This window comes from Accipiter gentilis, chromosome 18, assembly GCF_929443795.1.
Source record: "Accipiter gentilis chromosome 18, bAccGen1.1, whole genome shotgun sequence".
NCBI classification, from domain to species: domain Eukaryota; kingdom Metazoa; phylum Chordata; class Aves; order Accipitriformes; family Accipitridae; genus Astur; species Astur gentilis.
Genome location: NC_064897.1, coordinates 26,972,376 through 26,995,057, shown reverse-complemented (window position 1 = coordinate 26,995,057; position 22,682 = coordinate 26,972,376). Strand labels below are relative to the sequence as shown.

The 22,682-nt window shown below is 50.5% G+C and overlaps 1 protein-coding gene across 7 annotated transcripts in view; it reads left to right on the top strand.

Annotated features, from left to right (window-relative positions):
* Positions 1-16,146, top strand: part of MFNG (MFNG O-fucosylpeptide 3-beta-N-acetylglucosaminyltransferase) — a 30,152-nt gene extending 14,006 nt beyond the window's left edge. The window contains exons 8-10 of one of the 7 annotated variants that reach the window (XR_007508788.1): positions 465-553; positions 14,667-14,777; positions 15,995-16,146. Coding sequence is in view for 1 of the 7 variants with exons in the window: in XM_049822604.1 (XP_049678561.1) it covers positions 465-534 (70 nt within the window). In the remaining 6 variants the exon portion in view is untranslated. Of the gene's footprint in view, positions 1-464; positions 9,246-14,666; positions 14,778-15,994 lie in introns of those variants that run through there. The other 6 variants (XR_007508790.1, XR_007508787.1, XR_007508786.1 and 3 more) reach the window with 6 other exon arrangements.
* The last annotated feature ends 6,536 nt before the right edge of the window (positions 16,147-22,682 follow it).

The following is a 22,682-nucleotide window of genomic DNA, read 5'->3' as shown; positions in this document are numbered from 1 at the left end:
TGAAGGGAAAAAAGAAAAAGCTTCACTTCAGGCTGACTGCAAACAAAAGTGTTCTTTGATTTACCTTCTCTGCTTTGAGTGAACAAACCTAAAGTTGTTATTTGCAGAGCACGGGTAGGAAGCTCCTGGCTGGAGATAGCAGGGGTGGGAAGCAGCTGGGCGATGAAAAGAGCATCAACAGAACCACGGAGCAGGGGTTGGTGTGTGCCAATCTCCCTATTTGCGATCAGGGTGAGCCATGGGCTTGGGCTACATGGGCCAGAGCTGCATTCAGGTGTCGGAGGGAGGCCTGGCTGCTTAGCTTTGCTGAGAAAAGACATCTTGAGGTGAACAGCCAGTCCTGGAGCTCTGTAGTGCAGGGCGGGCGCCTGAAGTAGGATGGGACGTGAGGGAGAGGTCTTCTATTCTCCAGCTGTGCGCTGGTGTAAAAACTGCCACCTGACCTTCTTTCGCTCTTTCCCCAGCAGGTTTCGATCACTCCACTGCCATCTTTATCCTGAGACCTCCTGGTGCCTGCAGGCTGTTGGCTGGTGATGCCTGAGCCTCAGCTACAGTGGGTCCTGGTGACATCCCTTCACCTTGTGTGTGTAGGGGGTGGGACACTGAAGCAGCTTGGTGCTCCCAATTTCCCCTCTTCTGTGGTGGTCTTGGGGATGTGTGATGGCTTTTTTGGTCCTTGCTGAATACCAGTGACACAGGACAAGAGACAAGATCTGTCCCAAAGATGGATAACGTGGGCTGGGCACATGGATGGGCTTCCTATCTGTGCTGGGATATGGGCAAGGGATGGGAGCAGTATCCCTGAGAAGATCAAGGACTGGGTAGTGACTGCTGGGCATCTAGGTAGAGATGGATTCATCTGGAGTAGAAAGGCCCTGGGTATGGGTAACCAGTGCCCGGTTGAGGATGGCTGATAGCATGTCGTGGCTCCAGCCTCTCTGAGCAGGTCCTCTTCCTCCATAACTGCCTGTGCTTTCCCCACCACCCACTCTTCCCAGCTGCAGACCCTTGGCTGAATCTCTGCTTAGGCAAGGTGATAGAAATGGAAAATGTGACCATTTCTGTGCTGAATGAGTGCTGGAAAAGCGTAGTGCTTGCTCAGCAGAGGGGAGGTGGGCAGAAAGTACAAAGAATCAGGGAATCCCCCCCCCCCTTCTGGGACAAAGGAGGGGGTGTGGGGTGGGAGAGCCAGGAGGAGCCAGACCGAGATGAGGATGGTTCCTGCACTGAACATTGAAAGCTTGATCTTGGATTGCCCTGCATTATTCCTCTCTTTTTACCTTCTTGATATGGGGTCAGGATAATCTCTTGCTCTAATTACCAACCTGTCGTCTGAGATTAGACTCCAACTCCTACCTGTGAGAGAGGAGACATAAAGGATTAGAACTGGCTGAAAGAGTGGAGAAAGGAAGAGATGGAGAAGGAGCGCTCAGGAGCGGATTAGAGGTTACAGCTTTATAATCTTCTCTGTGCCCTGACCAAAAAAAATTAAGTCATGAAGGAATGGAAACAGCAAGGCAAAGAGCTTTTTATCTCTGCATTTCTTTCCTCCAGATGCTAAGAGCAGCTTTCTGCCTTCCTGCTGTCCCTGCTGAGCGCAACAGGGGGAAGGAGCCGGCCCAAATAGGTTACAAGCTTTCTCGCGTATTTGTGGAGAGTCCTTTGCTCAGGACAGAGCCTGGCACAGAAGCTGGGTGATTCTGCTTGCTGGGGAATGAACTTTGGCACCATTTTGTCCTTAACCTAACCATGGTTAAATGGCTGGGGGAGAGCGTTGCAAGGAAAGCTGGAAAGCAAAGAGGCTGTTTTAAATGGCAGGTGGTGCCACAAACAGGTATTTCTCTTTCAAAAGCATTTCAAAACTCACTGCTGGGCTCTGTGAAAGATTCCTGTAATCTCCAGATGAAAGGACAAATGCCCTTTCTCTGAAGAGCGTCTCAGCTTTGATGCTGCTGATGTGACTAAGCCTGCTGCTGGTGGGCTGGAAGAGCCAAGGGCAACTATGATTGTGCCTCTATCGTTTTGAAAGCTGGCCACCTTGTTGCCTTCTCCCACCCCCCCAAGCACCAGCATCTCCTACACAGCACATACGAGGTTTAAAGGAAAGGCATCAGAAAGACCTTTCACCTCTGCAAAGGAGGATCTAGAAATGAATGAGCACTTTAGTTTCTGGAGAAGCAGAAAGCAGGAGCCTGTAGATCTGTTTTCCAGCCCGGTGGTTCTTACTGGCATTTAACCAGCTTTGTGAAGCAGCAGAGAGCCTTGCTTTCTTCTCTTGCACAACATGCCTTTGAACTGGCCAGCTGATGCCAATGACCATTCCTTGAGTCATGCAAAGCACTTGGCGCTCTCAGCTCCGTGCACCTAGGAACCACGCGGCTCAAAACAGAGACGCCCGACTATTGGGAGACAGATGCAGCATAAAGAAGTCCTGCCCCACAGGGCAAACGGTTTGGTTTGAATTCAACCAGAAGATGAAAAATGCCACCGTGAGAAGAAATGAGAGTCTTCAAGGGAAATCTACACTACCCAGATATCTTCTTTTTTTCCCCATTGAAGCTTTCAGCTGTTGTTAATCGAGACTTTGAGTTAAAAAGCCAGTCCTATCTGTAGATGTCCTGGTGACAGCCAAAGCAAAATGCGATTCATGTGCCCAGAGAAGAAGAAAGTGGTTCAGCAGCTTCACTTCCCTGGGGAAAAGCAAAGCAGAGAAACTGGAAGCCTGCTTTGGATCCTGGCCTCAGCTGGTCTGAATTGACCTGGTGACTTTTGCATGGCTGAAGATCAGATGTTAATGGGTTGAGTCCTTGAGTGGCTGCATGGGGACTGGTTTAAGACTGGGCTTCGTTGCTGGAGTGGTTAAGTGCCACTTCTGTGGAAAACGTCTTGTCTCATAAGGAAACCGAGAACAGATGAGGAGATGTCTGGGGCAGGGCATCTCTTGGGCTGTAGAGAAACGAATGACAGAAATGTCCTGTTATGCCTGTGACGACAATGCGCTGGAAAGAAAATAGCTTCTCAGAGTCGACAAAAGAAACCAGGTTTTCTCTAAGAACAGAGAGACAGCTTAAGGGGACATTCACCACATGAAATCTGATCAACGTTAAAACCTGAGTTAAAATTAGTTTCAGGAATGGTTCCTGCCTCTGGGGCTTGCTGTCAGATGTTGTGGTTTTACAGTCTCATTTTCCTAGTATATTAAAATATTTGGCTGCTTGGGAAAATGAGAAACAACCTCACGTGAAACTTTTCAGGGGACTGTCTTTTTTTATTCTCTTTCATGATTTTCTGATGTAACAGTTAAAGTTTTTGGAAAGGTTCCACTGGGTCTATTAAATATTTTTTCCCTTTCTCTTTTTCTTTTTTTATATCTCTCTCTCCCTTTCTCTATCTCATGCTCCCTTTTCTCTCCAAAGCAAAAAAAAATCTCTCCCAAGAACTAAAAAGGATGGAGATGTGGTCTTTATATTTTACTGGGAAAAATGGGGTCAAAGGTGTTGGCATGACCCCGCTGTTGTACAACATTAAGTGTGGTTCAAGTTTTCAAGTACAGAGACCTCTGCCTGCCCAACACCATAGCAACCAAAGCTATTAATGATGTTTAAGCTGTATACTGAAGATTCAGAAAGAGGAGAAGGAGGGGAAAAAAAGCAGTTACAGTATTTGAAAGGTAAAGTATTAAGTGAGGCTTTCATGTTAACAATATCCTTTCTTTACTTTCCCCTTAGCTGTGAAGAATTTTTATAAGGAAACCCCTATTTGACAGTGCAAAAAAAATGCTAATGACTATAATTTCTTTAGGGGAAAAGAGAATTTAGTTGAAATAGGTGGGAAACTGCAGTTGTTGCTAAAGACTTGAAGGGGAGAGGGAAGAATAGCAACACTAGACAATGTTTCTGTCTCTGGTGCCAACTCCTCTTAACAGCTCTGCTGCTGAAGAAAACCAGATTTTTAAGCCACTGTGGGATTTACCCAACTCTTCCCCAGATCGCAGCCTTCAGCTCTCTCCCCAGGCCTCTTGCTAAAGATGCAGCCTTCAAAAGATGAGCAGTTTATTAGACAGAAGCCAAAAGGTGAGAAATAGGAAGAGGAAGAAATGAGATTGGAAGGAAAGAAACCACCAAGCAAGGCCTTGGAGGAGAGCATGGGAATTTCAGCTGTGCATTGAAAGTGCTGTTTGGGAGCTGCCCAGCTACAGTGGGAAAGGGGATGTTGCCTGGACCAGCGGCTCTGGATGTTTTTTGCGATCAGGACAGTTGTAGCCCACCAGTGCCACAGAGGATGCCAGCCTGTGAGTCAGAGTTCACCTTGGCAGAGGTGGCTGGCCCCGAACCGCCTCTTCTTTTTTTTTTTTTTTTTTTTAAATAACACTCCAGATAAGTCAATGTCTTTTTGTCTGACAGTCGTACTCAAGTCCTTACAGCAGATTTGGCCTCTTTATTTTGATACTTCCTCTGCCTTTGCTTACAATGCAGGTTCTTCAGACAGCCCAGGGTGGGATCAGCAGCTCTTTTCATTAATTTATTTAATTTCTTTTTTCTTCAATCCCTGACCAACTCTACAAGACAGTTCATTTGCCCTTTTGCCCCACAGGCCACCAGAGCTCTACACACCTGAGCCCACTTCTGGGGTGGATGCAAAGGTAAAGGAGGGTGGGTGACTGCTCCATTTGGTAACTGCATGGGCACAGAGAGGCATGGACCATCCTTATGGTCTTCCTCAAGGCACCTTCCAGCAGCTGGTGTCAGAGGTGGGATCTCATACTAACTGGGACTTTCTTCTGTCCCAAATACTGCTTGGTGTATGGCTCCACTGAAGAGGATGCGAGTGTTACCATAGACATTAGCATGGCCAGGAAGAAGAGCAGCATCACAAATATAGAAATAAGTGTGTCTGTTCTCACCAGCTGATGCAGGAATTTTTCCTCTAGACTTTCTGCCCAATTACCTGGGAGGTTAAAGGAGTTCAGGGCTGAGCTGCTGTTGCTTAGTTGGCTTTGCCTCTTTCGGGCTGTTCCTTGATAGCCTGAGATTTTTGTCACTCCCTGTTTGATCCAGCTCGGACTCCAAGAAAGCTGGGAACTCAACTCTCTCCCTGTTTGAACAGTATGTGATTAATTACAGACCCAGAGAATGGGCTCCTTGCCTATCTCTCTCTCATGTTTAAATTGCCTTCCAGGATTTTGCTAGGCTAAGGAGCCTCTTCAGATGTTACATCTGACTGTGCCGCAGTCAAGCCTCCCTTGGTTTTGCTGGGAGCTGCATCTGGTTCATAGCAAACTTCGAGAACAAATTAAACTGAGTGCTTTGTACATGGATTTGCTGGCCCTGACCCTTCTGCCACTGCTTGAGAAGAAGACAGTGTTGATTTTAGCAACGTAGGAAAAAGAAGTGCAACTAAACAGGGCAACTGGACGGGGAGAGATGCTGCTTTTCTGAAGCGCCGCTTTCCCCATCCCACCCCCAGAAGTGAGGCACAGAGAGAATCTGCAGCTGGTGCCTTTGGCCAGGGTGTATCAGGTAAAGGCTATGCCATGAAATATCCAGCATTTGCACTGGCAGAGAATCCAGCAGGCGCAGTTGTGAGCCAAGGCCAGCTTGTTCTTGGTGCTGGACGGAGAGAAAAACGGTGCCCACCTTGAAGGACTTACAAGCGGACACAGGCTGGGGAAGGAGGGGAGGGCTTACAGGATCGATGAGACAGTTCGTCACATCTATGCAGGGGGAACAAGATGGTCTTTGGGACAGGGAGGGGCAGAGGTCAGGAACAAAGATTCCTCTCCACCCAGGAATACCATGAAGCAGCAGATCTGAAGGATGGCTGATATAAGCACATGGGAAGGGAGAGGTGAGGGATGAAGTAAGTGGTTTGGATAAGAGAAAGAACCAGAACAAAACCTACATCCTCTTCATGGCTGTGTTGGCAACTGATGAATGCTGGCCTGAGGACCGGTGCCTTGGGGCTTAGGGGTTCAACAAAAAGGGGAAAGCTGGAAAGAAAAAGGCAAGGGCTGTCTTCCCCTACCCACACACTCAACGCTGGCCTGTGGCTTCCCACTCGCGGCTACCCCAGTAGCATAGAAGGAGATGTGGGGCTTGGAAAAGAACCTCAACCTCTGCTCTGTGCTGTGTCTTCTGCCTGGGGGGACCGCACATAAACTCGGCTTTCAGGAGCACTCAGAGAAGCCGCAGACTGGGGCAATGAGCAGGATGGCCGTGCTGAAAAGACTCTGCCCTCTCCTCACTGCCCTGCCTTTCCCACATTACCTTTAGTTTGGCTGGAGCGAGGCTGACTGCAGAAGCTGGCCAAGCTGTCTCTGCTTGTGATGGTGTTTCTTCTAGTGTGCAGGGGAGAACGCTCCTCTCCAGGCTCTTTGACAGGCTGTTTCCCAAAGGCACGGCGTGGGGTGCAGACAGACGATGTCTCGGTGCAGCTGGTAGGGAAAGCAAGCCCCCTCCATACCCCCCTCCCTTTCCCCCAGCATTCAGCTAGTGTTGGACGGTGTCTGTTTTTAGCAAAAGTCTCAGAATCAACAGCTGAGCTGATTTTCCAAAGGGACATATAAAACAAACAGCTTGCCATCTGGTCTATTGTCCTGGAATAGCGGCTTGGAGGGTGGGGGGGAGAGGGAAGGAGAGGAATGAGGGGAATGAGAAACGGAGGTGGGGGAGAGGGTGGGAAGGAGGGGGAGTGAAAGAGAGGAAAAGGCAGAAAGGGGAGACAGGGAGGTCATGCAGTGGGGAGAGGAGGGTGAAGATGGAGACTGAGGGGAGAGAGAGAGAGGAGGTAAAGAAAAAGGAGATCTGTGTGAAAGCAGGGCTGTGGCGAGGGGAGAGGACCAGAGACAGGCATGGGGGCAAACAGGGCTTGCTTGGGATCACCCTGGCTGGATCCTTATCAGTGCTGTGAGCCACAAGGGCAGGCACCTCCAGCACCCCTCTCCTTGCTGAGCCAGAGCCTGGCCGCAAAAGAAACAAACTGGACTTACTGGCCTGGATAATCACTCCCCTTCCACCCACACAGCCATGCCTGCTTGCCTGCTGTACACCCCCCCCCTCCGCGTTGGCTTTTATTGAGTGCCGCAGGGCAGGGATTGAACTCCAGGTTTGGCAGCAGAGTAAATAACAGCAACACTGGCCTCTCCGGCCCGGGGGGGGGGGGGCGCGGGGGGGAGGAGGGCTGGTTTTAATCAAAGTTAAATAACAGTCAGTATTCTCTGACCCTTAATCCAATTTCCTAGAACTGGAGAATAATGTTCCAACTTAGACACGTGGCACTGGCCCACAGGAGAGGGACGGCTACTCAGCCAGCCAGCTGCGGGGCACAGCACAGCCAAGGAGAGCAGAACTGGGGGAGATGCCGTAAGGCAGGTAGTTCATCCCGGCTGGCCTGGGACTATGCTGGTCTGACTCTTCCTGGTGCATTTTTCCTGCGTTCAGTCATCCCAAAAGATGGGGCTGGCTTGCTGGCAGGCAGCACATCCCCATGAAATGTTGGCCCAGTTGATTAAAGGTTCTCTGATTTGCGCTGTTGACGGGAGACTTGGGACCCAGATGATGCCCCACATCTGCACCCCTGAAGGGCATTTTGCCTTCCATGGTGACCTGGGAATGGTGATTATGAAGTTGTTCTTGCTGTTGTATGGTCATGGCAGGAATCACTATGGGTTCCTGCTACGTGTTAAGTGTGAGCAAGACTTCAGTGTTGGAAAGAAATGGTTATGTTGTTATTAGTCTGGTAACACAAGGGTCTGCGTGATCGGAGAGTTTGCACTCTGACTTGGTCACATATTAGAATCACAGAGTTAAGGAGGTGGTGTTACTGAGCTATTGGGAGGTTATCTGGTCCTGCAGCAGGCCAGCCACTTTACACCCCTTCTGTCAGATGTTTTTCCAACCGACTTTTAAAACATGTTGTTCCAGTCGAGACTATTGCTGTCAAATTGGAAAACCAGGTTGCTGGTAATAAAGCACTGGTACAAGGTTGATCTCGGAAAGACAGGTTTGTTCTGCAACTCTGTGCCAACAACAATTTGTAGATGCCCATGGAGCAACTCTGTCAGGTTCTTGGGCACTGCATTCTCCTCTGTGGGGCAGCTGATTTGCAATTCTCTGGAACAAAAATGGCCTGGTGAGGCCAGGATGTGTTTGGAAAAAGGCAGAGACACATACTAGAGCTGAGGGCAGAGGAAGCCAGCTCCCTTCCAGCCCTTTTATCTTGCAAAATGACCTGGCAGTCCACAGTAGGGGCTTGAGCTGCTGTGGAGACAGAGCACCTGTCCGCCCTGTGGGTGGACCATGGTTTTAAGACCACTTTTCAGATTAAGCCTTTTGTAAGCCTCAATGCCATGGAGAGAAACGTCCTCACCAAAAGCTCCTTGGTGGTGAATGTGGCCCAACACACACAGCACTTGTGTGACTGCCAGTTCCTGGTCATACAATCTGGAGAGATCAGGTGCAGTTGGGATAGCCGAGTCCATGCTCCCATCTCAATCTCTGCTCTTCCAGTAGCAATGAGGACAGAGAGCACCCAGACACATCCAGGGCAACACAGGCTAGGAGTACGGAGAGCCCAGCCCGAGGAGGAGTGAGGTCTGTCCTGCACAGAGAGGCTAAGAGGATGGCTGATCCTTACAATGACCTATCCAGACAGGTCAGAAATGCAGCTCCAGAGATACCTTATGTTCATTCAGCTCCCCAGCCATGGGCACACACTTTGCTACCAGTCATCCAGTCCTGCCCTTCGAGAGTCCAGCCCTGCCGCTGAAATTATTAGCAGGAGAGAGGAAGGGGAAAAACACGTTTTACATCTAGTTGCCCGTGTGTTTCTTTTTCCCTCGCTCAGCTCACTCCAGGAAACACACTGCTTTTGTAACTGTTAGAAGTCCCGGGAATGGCCCCAGCCCTCTGTGCCGGCAAGGGGGCAGGAGGGGGAGAGGGGCTGTGGGGCTGGGGGCTGGCAGGCGACAGGCTCGGGTCAGAAACCTGGACAGGATGGACCCGCCGTGCCCCTGCCTTGCCTTGCCTTCCCCTGCCTTGCCTTGCCTTGCCTTCCCTTACCTTGCCTTGCCTTCCCCTGCCTTGCCTTGCCTTCCCCTGCCTTGCCTTGCCTTGCCTTCCCCTGCCTTGCCTTTCTTTGCCTTCCCCTGCCTTGCCTTTCTTTGCCTTCCCCTGCCTTGCCTCGTCTTGTCTTCCTCTGCTTTGCCTTGTCTTTCCTTCCCTTGCCTTGCCTTCCCTTCGTCTTGGTCCAGGCTGGCAGCAGCCTCCTGGTATGGCACAACCCTGCTTTGGCTTGCAACCTGGACCAGCCCTTTTTTGCTCTTGCTTAAGAACAAATACACAGTGCTGTGGCTCTGTACGCAGCTGCTCTGAAGCTGTGGCTTAGATCTGGGTTATTTTTTGCAGATAAATCCTCTTTTCTATCAGATTTGACATCAGGCAATCCCTCCAGATCCCTCCCTTTCTCCCTGTCTGACTTCCCCCTTCTCTTCCCTGCCCTGTGCTCTCTTTTCTTGCATCTGTGCTCTTCCCTCTATATGCCTCCCTCCCCTTTTCTTTCCCTATAGCCAGCTCTGTGTGAATATAATTTCATCTGCTCACTTTCTGCCGCTCTGCATGTCCACATTAGCCTTCGTGTCTCCACTGCCCGCAAATGTATGTATTTTACTGCTTTCCTTTTTGTATCTCTTTTTCTCACTCCCTCTCCTGGTTGTTTCTCTGTGGTCATTTCCACGGTGCTGTGAGTTTATCAGAGAGCCCTCTCTGCCCTGGATTTCTGCATGTTGAGATCAGGTGCAAAATACCTAGTAGGTGCTTGTTTTTTGGGACCCTGCTACAGCTGATGGAGCTTGGCATCCTCTGCAGGGGACTTCAGTGCTTCACACACTGCCCCTTGCCTTCCAGCTGATCTGAGGAAGAACTTTCAGGGTGGTGGAGGCAGAAAGCAATCACAGAGAAGGAATTAAAGGTACAAGCAGTCTGGGGGACAGTTGGAGTCACTGGCTGATGGATGGATGGGTGAATTTTGTAGGGCTCTGATAAAAAACATTGCCCATATCTCAGAAGAACTCTGGTCTTTGTTTCCCTCACGGTCTGTGCCCACACAGGCCAACCAGCGTAGGAATGGGGCAGAAGGCCATAGAGACCTGGAGGGAAAGAAGAAATTTGCAGAGAGTTGTAGTTAGGGCTTGTTCCAGGAATCCAGTGCGGATTTCTCTCTCTCTGTTCTTCTTCTCCTGAGAGTCTAGTCTGGGTGGCACAGGAATCATCCCTGGCTTCCCCCTGGGAGCTTTGCAAACCCTGAGATGTGCCTGAAGCAGGTCTGCAACACTGCTGCAGGACACCAGTAATGTGCATTGAGTTGTTCGGTAGGAGCTGGTACCTAGCAGGCAAGAAAACAGGCTGAGGGCTTCAGTGCTGCTTGAAAGTCATCCAGTTTGGGATAATGGGATCTCAATTTCAGTTGCAGAAAATTTTCATTTACAGGAGCCCAGGAAACTCCCAGCCTGACACCCCTTTGGTTGGGATTTAGCCAGGGGACCATGGAGAACGGGATCCATGCCAACACCTTAGGCATCTGGATATGAGTAGTGAGGCAAAAAGGAGGAGGTCTTGGCTGCCTTTCACTTTTTTTGGTGCCTTCTAAACCGGGAGCCCTCGTTGCAGTGACAGGCCCATCCACAGGTAAATGGACTGCAGCAGTTGGAGATTGAGTAGATGGGTCTGGAAAAATAGCAGTTGTGTTCCACCTTGCTTGCTCAGCAAGCCACAGCATGGCATCCAGAAGAGCTCACAAACTGTTTGGAAGAGGCAATGGATTTTCTGTCAAGCTGGAGTTGTCCTTTGTAAAGTAACATTTACATTTTTACCAGACAAAGTTTTTCTGGCCTGTGATTCTTCCAGCACTTTGGGTTAATAGGAGCAGGGGCTGGCTCCGTGTTGTCTGTGGCTCAATATTTAAATGACTGTCAGAGGGGGACAGAGGGCAGTGGTTTCAGCAATGCTTAATGAAAGCTGAAGGAAAGGAAAGGGAAGTTTTTACTCCACTTTGGACACTATCGGCTTACTTTTTACATTACTCTAACGAAGGCCAGGGAAGAATGATATCCACCCGCAGCTCCCTCCCTGGCAGAGAGGTGCCAGGCATGGCATTTCAAGACCACAGGCAGTCCCAGTGAGGGTGGCTACACTATGTGTTAGTCCCATCCTGAAGTCTTTTGATGGAATGCATGTGTAAGCAATTTCAATCTCTTCTTCCAGTGCAGGACACAGCACTGTTCCACTTGCCGAGGCTGCAGGACACCTTTGTTTGCTCTTTTAAAAAAAACCTCCTTCCCCTGCTTTTTTTTTTTTTTCTTCCTTTTTTTTTTTTTCACCTCTGCTTCACTGTTTTGTGATATTTACAAAAGGCAGCTCCTGATGGAAGTACTCGCAGGGCTCAGCTGCCTACCCATGACATGTGGGAGGAAGATTCTCCTCAGGGACTCTCCCTCAGATCTCTTCTGGGACTCCTCTCTGCTCCATCAGCCCCCCTGGTACTGGCATGTCCAGCCCCTCACTGCATCTCTCCCTCATAGGCCCCCAAATACCTCAACACACAGCAGCCCAGTCTCAAACCCAAGCCATCTCCCTGGATAATCCAGTTTCCACTCCCTCTTTCCAACTAACAATTACTCTGAACAGTAACCAGACCTGGTATTCAGCATTTCTGCAGCACTTGAGCGTGGAAGGAGCTCGAAGAGAGCACTGCTAATTAGCTCACATCTTATCTGTCAGGTCAGTGTTATCCCTGCTTGAATGACTTCAATACCAAACCACAAAGTGACCAGCTCCACAGAGGGACCTGAACTCCTCAGATTGTAATCTTGCTTTCTCCTCTCTGCTGAGAGCAATGGAAGGTCACCTCTGTAGTTCTGAGCCCAGAGATAGTGTGTCAGGTTTTTTGCTGGTGTAAATCAGCATAGATCCACAGGGACTTCAGACCCCCACTCTGTGTGCACAGTCTTGGGAGATTTCTTAGCACAACCTGGGAATCCACCAGTAGATCCGAACCTGGGTGTCCTGGGTCCGAGCAGAATGATCCCAGCCTTCCCTGCCTGTTTCGTCGTGGCACATTGGGATAGACAAAAGACAGGGAGATATCTAGGGGAGCTCTGGAGGAAAATTTAGGGTGAAGAATGAAGGCATGAACATCCCAGTGTGATGGAGGCTCCCAGGCACCCAGAGCAGGTGAATGGCGAGGATGTTTTGCCCCAGCGCCGTGGGACTCATTCAAAGTGGCCAGACCACGCTCTCCCATCACAGGCTGAACCTTCTGAAGGGCACCAAGCCTAAAGGGAGAGAGTGTGCTCCTCCTCGGCTCCTTTCACCACACCTCTGCTTTTCTTGCCTCTTGGAGCAAAGCAGCAGGGGATGGACTTTTCCTCCCACAGAATTGGGAATATATCCAAAAAAACCCTGGGAGTCCCCGCCACATCTCCACAGTAACACTGGCTCAGCCTGAGAGCGATGCCCGCGCTCTCCCACCCACCCCATGCGCAGAGCCGAACGCTGACTTTACAATCGTTTCTGTCCCCGTTTCCCCATCACGCTGGCTCCTCTGGGGCTGTGATCCAGCACTGACAGGACTTTGTGCTGCTCGTAGGTTGGGTCGTATTGCTGCTGGAGCAGTGCCCACCATGGCAGGTTGGTGTCAGGATCTGGCAGGGACAAACCGAGACCCAGTTTTCCAGGGGGTACTGGGGGGTGTGCAAAGCTTGGACAGTCCAAATAGTCCAGAAATGGGGCCAGCAGAGGGCACTCCGATACCACCGCTCACCCTCCGGACAGAGTCCTCGGATGGGGAACGGGGCCACCCCCAAAGTCCTACAGCCCTTCTCCGCTTTGCCCTGGGTGTAGGAGGCAACGGGGATCAAGGGCAGCAGCCTGCAGCCCTGCTTTCTTCGCTGCAGGAAGAGGAAGGAGAAAAAAATGGGCAAAGAGGTTGCAAGGCAGAGATGTGCCAGGAATCTCCCTGCTACCCACGTCTGCCTCCGTCAGCTCACAGCAGTGCCACGGCTCGGATACGGATGGTGGATAGAGTGCCTACAGCCCAGGGTTTTCCCCTCTGAGGCAATGGATGCAGCACGGCTCCGGCACAGGGCAGCTGAAGGCAGGCACTGCCTTTCACTCCTTGGAAGGTCTGCTGAGCCTCAGGCTCAACAGCAGGACCCGTCAGTCCCCTTCCTACCTACCCCGGTGGTGTCCCCGTCACTCAGATAGACGAGCTCTGGCCATATCCCAGCCATCGCCACCTTGCAGACAGCCTGCACGGTTGTCACCAGGACTGACTTGCAGGTGGAAGACGGTCGAGGTCGGTCCCTTGGCAGATGAGAGGATTACCCTTAACAGAGAGAGAGGACTGCAGCCGTTTTGGCAGTGCCGTTCGTGGCGTGGGGCGGCCGTGGCAACGGAGAGGGGTCGTGGTGAAGCCCTGATGGGTTGAGACATCCCTGTGAGAGATGCCTGGCAGCAGACTCTTCTGGAAAAGAGTTTTGCGCAGCCCACAGTGCAGAAAAACCTTTCAGGAGACTTGCTGGCAAACCACGCAGGATGCCGAGGACGGCTGCGATGAGCTCTCTCGTGTCTCCTTAACACCTGGAAGCTCTCCGCGAGCAGCTCAAGGAGTGCCACGCGCCGGTGCAGGAGGGATCGCTAGTGCTGCGCTCGCAGCAAAAGCGAGCAGCGCGATGCCTCTCAGACATCGCAGCCACAAAATCAGAGGGGCCTGGACTGGCCTGCCTATTTCTGCCCGAGCTCTGGATACCTTCCCCATCATAAAATAGTATGACAGCTACGTGGGAACCCAGGATTCCCTGGAGTTCTTGGGAAGGGGGTATCTCCCTGGCTCCTCTGCAGAGATGGCAGGAGCAGAGCACCTTCCTACGTGCTCTGAGAGCCTGAGCACCTTGCGGTTTTGCTGCAATAAATCTGGAGCAGCTATAAATCTGGAGCAGCTGGCTTAAGTTCCTCCAGGGTTCAGAAGAAAACACATCCAGCCTGATGGTTTTTGTTTGCCCACTCACTGTGTTTCTAATTGGAATGTTTGTAGCTTGGAAAATTGCTTCTTAGACTACAGTACCCACAGTCCTTCGCTGGCAGCTCGGCATAGCCTGTTTGTTAGGGCAAAGAAAACCCAGATCTCTGAACTGGGTCTTTCCTTTTCTGACCCATGCAGGCAGCTGTGGGTCTTCAGCCAAGCCTGGCCTACCGGCAGGTACGCTTACTTGGTTCCTTGGGAAAGGACTGGGGAGATCAGAGAGTGAGAAATACGGCTGTAGGTCCCTCCCTTCTCCCAGAGGCCATTTCCAGACCCCGGTCCTAGCAAGCAGGGTCTCCCGAGTCTGTTTCTCCTCCATTTCTGCAAAGAGCCATTCAGAACTTTTTCTAAATGAACCCTGAAGTCCAGTCTGGGAGAGATCACAAGGCAGAAACAACAAGCATAATGAACCATATTTAAAATGATATTTTTTCTGCCTTTGGAGTTTGGTTAATTTATAATCTATAAAAGTCTCTGCATAATTGTATCTTGATTAAAATGGTATAATTAGGCGCTCTGGATCTCTCTCCCCTTTCCCTAAGATTATTTCTGTCTAATTGCTTTAATCTGTGTTTTCATGCACCCACTAGAAAATCAAAGCATGCTCCCATGAGGACGCGGGTGAGAGTGAATAAAGCTGACGACTCATTAAGTGCAGCGGAGAGAGGAAACTGCATCTAAATCACCACTACATTAACGAGGTAAAATAAAAAATCAAAACGAATAAATAACAAAGAGATAGAGGATTTAAAAAAAAAAACAACGCACAACAAAACAACCTGACATAGATTTTAATATTAATTAAGAATATATTGAATAGCAAATTGTCTGTCGTTAAAGCCAACTTCCTCCATTGTTGATGGAGAGTGAATTTTAATTCTCCAAATCTGGGGGTGTTTTGTGGAGGGGGAAACTTGTGCATAATACAGCCCTGCTAGGGACAGAATAAAATTGAGCAGAGATTGAAGGACCTGGGTAGGAAGGGTGTCAGTCCAATCCAGCAGTTTAAGAGCAGTGCCACAATTAGCCTGGATTTGAGTGAGAACTGGATCAGACTCCAGGGGTACCAGCACCTGGACTCATGGAAAAGGGACTGACTGGCTGGCTGCATTGCTTGGGAGGCTGGACAAGGTCCTCCAGAATTGACCAAGTCCATCCCCTGCCCTGAGACCAGAACCACTTCACCTCTCCCTTCCAGGTGACTTTCTGTCTTCTTGTCAATCACGTTCAGATTACAGACTCTGCCAGCTAGCCCCAGTAACTTACAAATAGGTCACTTATTTCCCTCCAAGTGAGAAATCAGGAAAACAAGATATTTTTTAAAAAAAGCTTCTGGCTATGTGTATGGTTTATTAACATCTGCTCTAGGCTGCTGAGGAGAAGACCAAGGTAGTGCTGTCCTCTGATCTCTCACTGCAGGGGAAGCTAACCGTGCTGTTTGCTATTTGCCTAGCTCAGGTGCAAATTCCCACACATTGCAGCATACAGAGGCTGATTTTTACCCCAGATGTGGCTGAAAAACTTTGTCACCGAGCTGTGCACAGCACTGTTTATTTTCCGCAGTGCTATGCAGCCCAGGCAGGGCACTGTAGGGGTGCAACCACTCTGCTCTGGGATCTGGAGCTCCGCACCATGTGGCACAGCCGTGGTCCGTGGCAGGGTTGGTGATCCAGCTGCCCAGAGCATGGGTGAGCACCATGATTTCATCTCCAAAGATCAGTGAGGACGTGATTTGCCCTTAACCCATCCATTCCCTCTTCATTAGTATGGGATCTCATGGAAATGTGCACTCACATGAGGTTCTGTAACGGTCCTCAGCCAGTCACCTTGGCCAAAAATTGGTCGGTCTCTCTCTCCTCGTGACCTTCGTACTCATTGCTATACTCCAGTTCACATTTTTCTTGCCATATGTACACAGGTTTTGGAAAGTGAAGGCAAAAGGCATGTGAACATGGCCAGGAAAGCCAGGAAGAGCATTGCTTGACCAGTGAATGAGAGCTGTTGTCTCAGCAGAAAGCTTGTCCCAGCTGCATCCCCTGGACCCTGGCTGCAGGGCAGGCCCTGAAGCTTCACCCTGACTGAGGGAACACTTTGCCCCTGCTCCATCAAGTGGGCACTTCGGCGTGGGGTTAGGGGCACATATTTAAATGCTCTGCTGGGTCGCTGCCTGACAACAGCTCTTGGTCCCCCAGGGTTTCTCTGTCAGCATCCCAGGAGGACCAAGCACGGAGGGAGGCTCAGTGGTCATGTCAGCGTGGCAGCTGGCAGGATGATACTGAAAAAGAAAGGAGGATCAGCTGCTTGCAGCTCTTGAGTTCAAGAAGAGCCTAATCTAATTAAGTGGAGACCACTATCAAATTACCAGCTCTCTTTTAACGTAGCCATTTTAAGTGGTTTGGTGTATTTATAGCAGGCGAGTTAGGGAGGGTTTTTCTCTCTTGAGGTTATGCTTGTGTGTAAGGGAGAGATGTATAATGTTAAGACTCCTGCTTTGAATCAGTTCCCACCCCCAGCCTGGAAAACATTTTGCACAAGATTTAAGACACCAAAATCAGATCCCAGCTAGCCTTTTCCTCTGCCTATGAAGGCAGCGTCTGTCTGGGTTGTTTCTGAATCTTGCCCCAAGCCAGCAGCACAGAGGTTTCCTTTTGGGATTAAGCTTTCCTTAAAGCAAATGCATCTTGCACGACTGTCTCAGGCCAGTTGACAGCCTTGAAAGGGCAAGAGGAGGGGCTGGCTTGCCCTGGTCAGAAATCAGCAGCCCGTTTTCTGCTGAACTTTGATGGCAGTGGGATGGACCTGTCGCTGTTGGTTAGAGACTGAGTGGAGAGGCTCTCGGCCCCACAGCTGGACGTGGGTTGCTGGTTGATGGAATGCCCCCAATTTGTCTTCCCCTGATTAGCGTCTCTGGCAGCCGGCAGCCCTCTCCGTTACTCTCCCTGTAATTCCATCTCTGGGGGAGTTCCCGTGCGGCAGGATCTGTGTCAGATGATCCCCCAGGCTCGAAGGAGGGAGGAGATGGGAAATGCTCGTTAGGAGCTGTTTCCATGCATAACAACAGTAATAATCCTTAGCCCTTTATCTAAAGCTTTTACGAATGTTAATTCATTAACCTCTCGCAATCACCCTCCGAGGTGAAGGATTATTATCCATAGGATTGGACAGATGGGGGAAGCTGAGACCAGGATCGCCCAGCCTGAGGCTGTGGGACCAGGCAGTCAGATGCCACCAGGTCCTCCCTTGCCCTCCAAAAACTTGTCTCTCCTCTCCAGGTAAGGGATGGGCTGGCTTCTTCAGGTCACCCTGACTCTAACAAGAAAAGACCATGCTGGCAATGTTTGCTGTTCATCTCTGGCTCCAAAAGAGCCTTTCAAGATGACTTGGGGCACTGAGCCTTGTGCCTCTCTGCCACCGTAGACTGTCACCATGGGAAGGTTTGACCTGCATCACACAGAGGCCATGACACTGACCTTTCTCTGGGTGCCGAGACCCCCAGGGTGTTTCTGTGGCTGTCAGATCGCTACCTGTATAATTGCTTGTAAGCAGAGAGGAAAAAGGAAGGGGGGGGGGGGGGGGAGAGAGAGACTTAGAGAAAGGGAACAAGGCAGAAGGCCTAGAAATAAGAGACGTTTTTGTCTCCTTCACCATCCCCATCTCCCTTCCAGCTGGGATTTCTTCTACTCTTAATGATGTCTCTCATTCCTGATGTGAAAGATTAAAACCCAAGAGATTAAAAGATTATACAAAGTGGAGGAGATGGACTTTGCTGCCTCCCTGCCTCTCGCTGGGACAGACCTCTGGGAAACCTCTCCTGCTTTTCCCATCTTCCTTCCCTTCCCCTCCTTTTCCCGTCCCAGCCTTTGATCTTTACAGATCAAAAGGCCCTTGCCTTCTGACAGTTTGAGCCATTCTGGCCATCTTCAAGGCTACTCTCTGATCCTTGCTCAAGGGCAGGTGGAGAGAGAAAGGATACGTGTGAGCCTGGGGGAGCCAATGACATAATGTCCTAGCCGTCCATCTTCAGTAAATCTAGCATTCTCTGAGGAAGCTGCCTTCCCCAGGCAGTCTATATTGTTGGAGAGCTCTGTGACAAAGCAGGGAAAAGCTCCGAGGCATCCTGAACCCACTGCGGTGAACGTACCACCCATGGTGATGTGAAGCCCCTCTTGGGAGGTGAGCGTGTGGGAAGAAGGCTGGAGCCGACCAAACTGGCGGTGGGTTCCCTTAGCTAGTCCTCCTCTTGCAGGGCAGGTGTCAGCACAGACGAGGGACCCCCTGAGTAGATCTTCAGCTCTGACAAAGGGATTTTTTGGCAGCAAGTCTGATAGAGCAGAGGTTCGCTCCTGTTCCCTCCCAAGGTGCTGGGGGTGTGGAGAGGAACATGTCTGTTGTGCTTTGGGTTGGTCCCTCCGTTCTCTGCTCTTCCTTGGGACACCGATTGCTCCAGACTGCCTTCTGCCAACGGGGCCTTTGAGGACTTTAAACTGTCCCACTGTGGTTCCAGACCAGGGCTGGAAAAGCCAATGCCTTTCTGCCCTTTAATTTCACTGCTCCCTCCTTGGCTGAGTTCACTGTTGCTCTTCTTGGTGGCACAAAACCCAACAGTTAGGGCTCAGCCTGGCTCTCCCTGGGCAATGTCTGCAATATCAACAGCCAGGAGAGGGACGAAGGCTGATTCCATGCCTGGAGCTGCTACCTTATCCCAGGAGAACCTCCTCGCTGTGGCATTCTCAGACACCTCCCAGCCTGATGGAGACAGCAGCATACAGCCCTTGCCCCCTCCTCTAGGTCCACAGCTATTAGGGGAGAACCTGGAAGCGCTTCCACCCTGGAGGCTGTAAGCAAGTTAATGTCCAATGCACTCATGGGGTGTTATTTCCAAACACGCTGCCCCTTGTAATGAAAAGTGTTGCTCCCCCCCCCCCCCCCCCCCCCCATTCGGCAAAGAACGAGGCATCGGCATAACACTGCAGGAACCGTTGATGCTACGTAGTGCTTACGCAGTACTCGCCGTCTCCCACAGCCGTCGCAACGTGCTGCTACCCATGCAGAAGGAGCCTTATGTCTTTATTCCTGACAGCTGTCAGTCTCTGGAAAACAATCCCTTCCCTCCCTCCTCCCGGAGTCCCAAAGCCAAGCTGGGAGACTGGGAGCACAGGAGCAAGGAAGGAAATCTGCCAACTTTGTCTTTCTCCCTCTTGCTCTCTCTTTAGCTGCCTGTGAGGGAAGTTGCAGGAAAATAATGAAATAAAAGCCAAGGCCCAGAGAAAGCTGATTCATCCACAGCCCAGGGCCAGCGGCCGGCTCCAAGCAGAGCTGTAAAATCAATCTGTCACTGCTCACCGCAGTATAGATCAGTGGAGAGATTCTGACTGCAGCGAGGGCAGAGCCCAGCCTTCTCCCGGGGCCCATTTTCCCCAGCCGTGGGACCCAGTTGTACCCAGGGGGGACCCAGGCAGACGGGCAGGGGAAGAGGCAGAGAGGGAGAAGGGCTAATCTGCCGGCTTTATGAGCTGGAAACGCTCCCAACGAGACTCCCTTCCCTGGCAGCACGCACCTAAGGCAGTGCAGGCAGCCTGCGTGGCTGCCTTCCCTGCCTGACTCTTCCCTACTCGTGCGGGCAAATGGCACAAGGGCCAGGTGATGGGGAAGAGCGGGGGGATGTCTGCACCCCCAGCCCCTACTCCCCAGAGGTACCGTCCACGTTACCCCCAGTATTCCCCAGCCTGGGCTCAGAGGGTTAAAAAAATCAGTTTTATCATCACCTTTGTGACTCCCAGATTCTGGGCTATTCTGGGACTTAACAGCTCCCTGGCATATGTTGGAATAACACTAGGGAATTGCTCTAATAAGGTCAGCTCTCTTGTTCACCCCTAACAGCATCTCCCGTCTTAGAGGATGTAGCAGCCCAACGGAGCAGCAGCTGAGCAGAAAGGTGGAAACCAAGGTGGTTGTCGGGGCTGTTTCCACCCCCGTTAAGGGGGCAGAGAGGTCAGGCCTGGCTGAAGAGTGGTGGTCTCAGAGGCATCAGCACAAAATAAATAGAAGGTGATTCTTCTTCACTAGTGCTGGACATAGAGAATGAGGCGCCTCTGCAGCTGACTTAAAGTATCTATGACGTCCTTAGGAGGTTTTTTCCCTTGGTGAAGTTTTTTTTTGGGTTTGTTTTTTTTTTTTTTTTACTTGCGAAGTAACAAACAACAGAATCTTTCCAGGGCTTTTGACAAGGTCAGAGCGTCTGCAAAATAAACATGGGGGTGAGCTTCTGTACCCTCTGGATGATGATCTGCAATAGGATGAATAAGCATCAGGGGCCTGGGTTCGAATAAGATTGAGGACCCAAATGTCCCACACTGCTGGGGATGTGGTGCTTGCTTCTGCTTGTCTCTCGGGGTAGTTCTGTTCTGCGGGATTTAAGTGTTGTTCCTGGGTCAGTGGGAGTATGAGCAAGTGCTGTTTGACTCCCACGGGCCCTGGCAGCACAAGGATCCTGCCCCAGCACTTCTGAGTCCAGAACGGATCTGTGCCAGCAGGAAAGCCTCTGGGAGACTCATCCTGAACAGACTGCAAGATGATCCTGGAGGAACTCAAGCAGGAGCAAATCCTGCATTAATTTGGAGTTGGAAACTTTTTGTCCTACTTCAACACCCTCCGAGATTAGATAGTGTCTGTCCTTGGAGGAGGTAGAGAAAGATGGAAGCAAGCCTCTGTTCCTTTAGCTTTTAGCTTCAAAAGAGCTTGGAGGAAAAACCCCACGGTCATAACCCCCTAAAGTGATAAAGCCAAGGAAACTGGAGTCCGTAGTTGCCAAGGCAAGCTTCCTTCTCTCATGCCAGGTGGAGTGAGTAGCTTTGGCATTTAATCCACTGGGAACAGACATCTACAGATGGTCCAGGGAACATCCAGAAGTGTCCTCAGAGCTGCTCACCTCCGGTCTCTGAGAGGAGTGTGTGTGTGTCTGGATGTTTTTTTCCCACTTGGGTTTGCAGGTTTGGAGTAAACCAGGTTACTACAAGCTTCCTATGTGTCATTTTCAACAGGGCTGATGACCTTGTGTGTTTGTACCTAGTAGAATAGCTTGTTCCTTCGTGCAGTCTAGTTGGTGCGTGTGATGCCTGGGGCTAGTTTTGTAGATGGGTCCTTTGCATGTGTTGCCTGTGTTTTGAGGGAGGTAACTCATTCACGTAGGGCTACTGATTGCTTGCCCCCCCGTGTACAGTGTTTGTGGGTTTGGTGTCCTGTCCCTGAGGCTGTTGTACGCACATGAGAAAGCTAGGGGCAGTCCTGTACTTGCTGGGTTTGGATTTGCATGAGGTTATTTCTTTCCCAACAAAGACAAAAATGTGCAGGTGTCACGAACGAGTGGTTTGGACTGCTTAAAGAATCACCGTCAAAGGTATTAGCAAAAGCGATTTAATAGGAGTTTATAAAAGCGCGACTTCACAAAGTTTGATGGCAAGGTTCACTCTATTACTTAATACATGGGTGAAGAGTAGAAAGAAAAATCAAGTTAGAACCAAACTAGAATGATTTATACAGAGACTGAAAATGCAAAAGAGTAAGGGAGAAACATACAAAGGAGGATTGAGTTAGAATTGATTTTTCATGATTTGTACAAAGACTGGAGGTGCAGAAAGATAGGGGGGACCCTCCCGTCAAAGTCACAAGGTTCAGAGAAGATCCCCCTTGCTTTCTAAACTCCTGTTGGAGCTTAGGTGCGGCTGGATCTACTCCTAGTCCCAGACTTGGTCAACAGTTTATGTCTAAGGGATTATGTGTGTAGCAGCAGTCTGAGGTTCATTTACAGCTTGAGGTAAATCACAAGATTTAGTAAAACTTAATTACTGACTAATTTAACATTTACAAAGCGATTCAATAGAATGTAGCTAGGTCAATTCACCCATGCATGCACACAGACACAGAGAGAGATATATAAACAGGGGTATACCTGTTAAAAAATTCCCCTCGAGTTCAGTGAAATGTTCACGTCAAATGTCTCAGCATTCCTCAATGGGTGACGGATTGAGCCTCAAGGACTGAAGGTTATCAGCCCAGGTCCTGTCGTCAGCTTTCGGTGACGGTCCTCTGATTTTTGCAAACTAGAGAGTCTGCGAGCTCCGCGAGGCGTCCCGCTCAGAGGGAGATGCTGCTCACAACCTGCTGCGGTCCAGGAGAGCTCAAAGGGCCTCGCTTGGGACAGCTGTTTATAAGTTCGCAAGATGGTTGACTTTGGTCACTGTAATTTCATTCCGGCCGTAATTCTTGTCAGGTAACCACACCAGTGAGTCACGATCCAAGCAGCAGGAGGCTCAGGTGGGGTTCCAGGCGGCAGGAGTTTCAGGTGCAGTTAAGGCATGCCTGATTGTCCTGACTCACCGTTCCATAGCCAGGGTAAGAAAGTACGGGGCTGTCCCAACTCACTGTACAAGACACAATGATGGCCAGTCCTGACATCGCAACGTGGCCCGGGGGGGCTGCAGCACCTCGGCAGGGGGCTCAAAGGAGCCCACCGCTCCCCTATAGATCTGCAGGTGTGACATAGATGGGGTAATTACATTGTTCTGTACTTACACAATAAGTAGCAGGATGGGGAGGTGGGCCGCAGG